Consider the following 6,243-nt stretch of genomic DNA (forward strand, 5'->3'; position numbering starts at 1 on the left):
TACATATAATAGCTACATACGCCGACACAAGCATTTACAAAAACCATTATCACATGAAAACTGAGGCTGATATAGAAATTCTGAAATGAGATCTGGATTCAGGGAAGAATTATCTTCCAGAAAATTTATGTTTTGTTCTTGTTACAGAAAAAAAAGTTTTTTTTTGTAGACCAGTGTAATTAAACTGTGGAATTCGTTGCCAGAGTTTGTGGTAACAGCAGTCAGAAGGGATTAAAAAAAAGTTTGGTCATGTTTCTAAAAGAAAATTCCATTAGCAATTATTAAGATGGACTTGGGAAAATCCAATACTTTTTTCTGGGATAAACAGCATAAAATCTGTTTTACTCTTTTGGGATTTTATCAGATACTTGTGACCTGGGTTGGCCACTATTAGAAACAGGATACTGAGTCTGATAGACCTTCAGTCTGTACCAGTATGATGATCCTTATGTTCTTATGAATGTTCTTCTATGCTGGTATCATTTGTACTCTGCTAGCATGTCTCATATTTCTGTTATATGATTGTTTTACAGTTTTGCTAAATGTGTTTATTGCTGATACTGTGTCATGTTAGTCCTGTTACTAGGTTTCAATTTGCTATCTCCAAGTTTACCTCATTGATTGTATTTATGCTTATGTTTGATCGTTTTACTATTGTTATGCTGTTAAACATTGTAAGTTTTATGTTAAACTTTACCTGCTGTACACCACCTTAGATAAATCTCTTGATACAGGTGGTTAATAAATCACAATAACTAGATAAAACCTGGTTCTTTCATTGATCCAAGAATGACAATGCAAAACTGCCTTGTTAGTCCACTTTGATAAGTGGAATTAAAGGTGAGCAAATGTGTAGTAAGCCAATCTAAATTTTACATGTATATTCAGCAACACCAATCTGTGCTGGCCTGTTAATGGGAATAAGGTTCTCTAAAGCTTGACAAAAATATATTAGGTTAAGCCTAAAAAAAATGTCTCACCTACAGCTTGTTTGTTGATCTTTATTCCTAAGTCTTGGTCCAGGAAATGCAATAAACAGCGGGGTGAAATGAAAGTAGACTTGAGACAGATAGATTGGGGTTAAGCTCAAAATGCAGTGCCAGAAATATCGGCACTAAGCGCGATTCTATAAAGGGAGTGCCCTTTATAGAATTGACCTCTTAAAGTGCTATGCCCTCCATTTTTGAACAGGTGAGTCCATCTAATGAACTGGAGAGTAGGACAGAAAGGTTTCCTTCTTCAACCAAAACTATGCCACCCAGGGGCATAGCCAGACACCCAATTTTGGATGGGCCTGGGCCCAAGATGGGTGGGCAGAAGAACCCAACCCCATCCCACAGGTGATTTGGTCTCTCCTTCTCTTGCCTGCATGCCATATTTTCTCTCAAATATCCCCCCTCTCCTGCACACCTTTTAAATAGCAGATTTTCACCGGCAGTAAGCAGCAACTAATACACAGTACTCATGTTGGCCCCACATCCTTCCCACTTATGCAGCTTTCTGTTTCTGCATAGGCGGGAATAAGTCAGAGGGGAAGTTTGGGGCTGGTGTGAGCAGTATGTATCAGTCGCTGCTTCCTGCAGGCAAAGATCTGCTATTTATAAGGTATGCAGGAGGGACAGTTGTTGGGAGTTTTCAGCTTGGGAATCTCTGCCAGCCACATCACAGGTGTGCTGCTACTGGTGAGCCTGAGCTCAAAGTGGGTGGGCCTAGGCCCACCCAAGCCTACCCTTGGCTACGCCACCGATGCCACCTAGGGGATTTCATTTCTCTGCCCACAACAACTCTTCCTTTCTTCCTCCCAGAGAAGTTATGAATGTCAATAGGAAACAGAATCAGTGAGAACTGATCTCTAGAATAATCAGCAGGCTTTCAGCTGTGCATGCCAGAGGCAAGTAGCTCTGTACAGAGACTTTCTGGAGAGTCCCTGATCTGTGCAATGCTCACATGGAAGTTACCCTCCTCTAAGCCTGTGTGAGTGATTAAAAGAAGTCACGGCTAGTAATATGAGCCTGGTTGTCTCATGGAAACTATTGAAAATTCCAGATGTGTAAAGTGATAACAAAAATATATACCCTGCGCCACAACAGGCTGTCTTTCTCAAGATTTGGGAGGTATAAGATCGTAAGGTCAGACCTTTGGCAATATCAGAGGACTTGAAATTTGAGAAGCATCGAAATACATCACAATTGGCCGTGGAAGAGGGGAGTACATTTACTGTGCTATTGAACGTTCATGATTTGGGTTGTAAGTTAAAAGCAGTACGTCTGATCTTTTGGAAGCTGGTTTCACTTTAGGAAAATAAATGTTGATTTTTTTTATTTTTTGTAGGAATTTGTATTTTCCATTTGTTAAACATAGTTTACAATAACAAAACACTCAAAACTCAGAAGCCAGAGGTTGGGAATAGTAAATAGAGCCGAGCTGCCGAAGATGACGAAACCCGCAGCGGTCAGATAAGAAACTAGGATTGGGAGATCCCCTCTGAATCATAAGTTCCAATCCTGCTCTACCGCTGCTTCAGTTTCTCCAGCTGAATTACAAACACCCTCATCAAACGCAACCCACAGTCCTAAAATATTCTATTTTGACCCGTTCAACTAGCCATTCTTGATATAGAACTGACAATATCTTCTCCAGGGTCAGCTAATGCTACAATGTTAAGTCTAATTTGTTTGTTTCACCCAGTTTTTTTTATGGTTTCACTGTTTATTATGTTTATTGTTACGAATTGAACCAAACATGTTTTGACAAAAAAACAAATAAGTAACTGAAACGCCATCAACACAACCATAGTTCTCGGTCTCCCATTTCAAAATAATACTGTCTCTTCTCATGACATTGCTAAACCGAAGAGAGAATCAAGTGCTAGTCTTTTGCTATATCCGAGAAACCAATCCCCATTACCAAGAAACGCAATCAGAGAACAGCAAAATATGGTGAAAAAATATAGCCATTATAGTCCCAGCTGTGTTGAGCACACCACCGTAGTGAAAGCATATTTCTTCCAAGTCCAGTTTGCCATGCTGCCTGTGTAAATTACAATACACACCCTCAAAACTCCGGAAGGAAACTCTTCCGGCACAGAATACACGTGAAAAGCTGAGATCCCAGCTTGGTTTAAGAATGAGGTTCGTTCTTGTTTACTATGTACAAAGAACAAACTTGAAAACACTAACCCCAAAGATGTCTCGTGCCTGTATCTGAAGGAAAATAATTGTAAAATAACACACAAGAAATCCTATCTGGATGGAAAGTACAAATTATGATTATCATTTGAGAAAGTTCGGATCAAAATTAGGAGAGAAACAATGCTGGAAATGCGTAACTTAATGATTGTATCAATCTCAGCATTAAATACAGAAGCCAAAAGCTGAAGTTGATCTGTGAAGACAGAAACATTTTTTTCCTGCACTGCCAAAAGTGGACCGGATTACAATCAATGCAGCAGCGGTAGCAAAAGAATTTCTCTCAAATTTACAGCGAGCTTTCCGAAAATACCTCGGATTCCTCCATTTAAAAGAGAATCCAACTGAATAATTTGCCAGTTAATAATTAGCTCTTTCACAGCCCGGCTGCCTCTCTCTAGTAAATGTGGAGGGCTCATCTGATCTCACCTTGCTTGACTACATAATATACTCCAGTCATTACTCACAGCAGAGCCAACCTGTCAGAGGAAGACAAAGCTGTGGTCTTTTCTCTTTTCGGAATGAACAGCATTAGGTGAACCGCTAAAAAAAAAAAAAAAAGAAACCATGAGCTTCTTTCTTACCTGGGGCTTTTCATGTCAGGGTTTTTTCAGCTGCACAGGTCGAATGATCCGTGTAGTCCGGAAGCCTGGCTAAAAATGCAGCCTTGGTGAAAAGGGAAGTTCCCCGGCTTTGGACCAGCTTCAAATGAAACCTAAAGACGTCAGAGCTGAGGGAAGTGAGGGGTCAGTATAGCGCTAGAATTTTTAAAACTGCAGAACAGGGGCCCTTTCTGCGTGAAACTACGAATTGTGGTTATGTGAGTTATCAATAGAAATGAAACAAAATAAAACATGGAAAAGAAAATAAGATGATACCTTTTTTATTTATTTTTTTATCAAGTTATGTCCAATAAAAAAAGGTATCATCTTATTTTCTTTTCCATGTTTTATTTTGTTTGATTTCTATTGATAACCTTAAGAGTGGACTAACACGGCTACCACACCTCTCTGGTTATGTGAGAAAATCTGTATCAAAATCAGGAGAGAAAGGAGGCTGGAAAGGGCAGTAACGGGGCAATTTTGTTTGTTTGTTTGTTTGTTTGTTTCTTTGAATGAATTTATCAATACTAAACAAGGAAATACACTTGTACAGAAAATCTCTGTATTACAGAAAAAAGACAGAATTTTAACTTAAATATGAAAATAATTTAGGTAAAAGAAATACAGTTCCAGTTCACAATTACTGAGGGCAGCCCTGTCCTAAAATGTAAAATCTAGGAAACACAGAAACATAAAAAACGGGAAAAAAAACCTCACAGGTTGCTTACTAAGAAGAGCAGACTTAAGGGGCCCTTTTACAATGGCACTTTTTTAAAAAAAAGCAAATAGATGTATCAAAATGACCACAAAAAAACAAAACAAAAACATCTCCATCTGCCCAAAATGTCCAAATTGCAATTTTGAACCCCCAAATTTGGATCTGCTACACTGCAGTGCAGCCAAATATCATGGGAACATGTTTTGGGCAGGACTAGAGGCAGGGTCGCCGAGAGACTCGGCCTGGGCCTGGGCCTGGGCCAGGGCCAGGGCCAGGGCCAGGGCCAGGGCAAGGCCACCCCCACCCCCCCCCCCCCAATGCTCCCCCCACCGCTGCAGTCCGCGGTCTCACCTGCCTCCATGGCTCCGAGCCCCCTGCATTTAAGGTGGCAGTCGCAGATCGCCTCTTTTCTGGCCTTCCCTCCCTGTGTCCCGCCCTCATCTGATGTAACTTCTGGTTTCCGCGAGGGCGGGACACAGGAAGGGAAGGCCAGAAAAGAGGCGATCTGTGACTGCTGCTTTGAATGCAGGGGGCCCAGAGCCGAGGAGGCAGGCAGGTAAGACCGGGAACTGCAGCGCTGGTGGCCTGACCCAGGCGCCTTTTGTCCCCCATGCCCCTCCCTCTTGGCAGCCGGAAACACCAGCTGGAACACAGATTTTTTTTTTTAGCGACCAACACTAACAGCGTGCAAATTATATGCACACTGTTAGTGTTGAGCATTGTGATAAATGGGTCTGAACATTTCTGGTGCACGCTCACAACAGCACAAGAGCTGTGTGGTAGGCACAACTCTTGTGTGCATGTCCAGTGAACGGGAGAGGGGGGCTCCCAACGCGCTTAATTGCATGGTGGTCCAGTGGACCCCTCCTGACCCCCCATCCCCACCCCACACACACACACATTCAAAAAAAATCCATGATGGTCTGGTGAATCCCTCCTGACTCACTCAAGCCTAAAAAAAAAAATCTTTGGTGGTCTGGTGGACCACTCCTGATCCCCCCCCCCCCCAAAGAAAATAGCCCCCGACCCAACCCAGTGGGCCCCTGGTCAGGCTGGAGCGAGCCTGACCCCATAATCAGTACTGGCCCTGGTGATGTAGTGGAATTCCCCCCCCCCCCCCCCCAAACACACATACACACAGACCCCTCCACATACCTTTGGTAGGAGGCAGGAGGGATGCTTACTTCCTGCCTCTGGGCCTGCCCTCTTCAAAATGGTGGTGCCCCACCCCTGCTCAGTGCATCCTAGAATGCACTGGAGGGTCTAAGTACCATAAAAAAGGAAAATGTCTTATAGGGCACTTAGGCCCCTCCCAATACATCCCAGGATGCAATAGGCAGGAGTGGGGCACTGCCATTTTGAAGAGGGTGGGCTCAAGGCAGGAGAGAGTAGGCATCCCTCCTGCTTCCTGCCAAAAATATGTGGAGAGGTGGGGGTGGGATTCTACTATACCACCAGGGCCAGTGGTGTCTAGAGGGTTGCGCTTGGCCTGGCCGTGGGTCCACTGGGTCAGGACAGTGGGCCTGCTGGACCACCAGGCTATTATTGGGGAAGGGGTTGGGAGGGGTTCACTGGACCATCAGGGATTGTTTTAGATTTGGGGGGGGGTCTGAAGGGGTCCACCAGAGATTTTGCTTAGGTTTTAGAGGTTGGGTGGGGTCCACTGGACTACCGGGGATTTTTTTAGTTGATGAGGGAAGTTCTTGCTCTGGAATGGGTTTGGGGATATGGGGCC

At 43.5% G+C, this 6,243-nt stretch overlaps 1 protein-coding gene across 1 annotated transcript in view; it reads right to left on the minus strand.

The window, feature by feature from the left end:
* The window catches only part of LOC115471411 (ICOS ligand-like), a 42,875-nt gene extending 37,999 nt beyond the window's left edge, over positions 1 to 4,876 (minus strand). Inside the window, exons 1-2 of the mRNA XM_030205117.1 lie at positions 4,860 to 4,876; positions 3,773 to 3,918 (exon numbers count right to left, since the gene is read on the minus strand). Of these exons, the coding sequence (XP_030060977.1) occupies positions 3,773 to 3,786 (14 nt within the window). The 5' untranslated portion in view covers positions 3,787 to 3,918; positions 4,860 to 4,876. The remainder of the gene's footprint in view (positions 1 to 3,772; positions 3,919 to 4,859) is intronic.
* Positions 4,877 to 6,243: the final 1,367 nt, after the last annotated feature.

This window comes from Microcaecilia unicolor, chromosome 5, assembly GCF_901765095.1.
Source record: "Microcaecilia unicolor chromosome 5, aMicUni1.1, whole genome shotgun sequence".
Classification (NCBI taxonomy): Eukaryota; Metazoa; Chordata; class Amphibia; order Gymnophiona; family Siphonopidae; genus Microcaecilia; species Microcaecilia unicolor.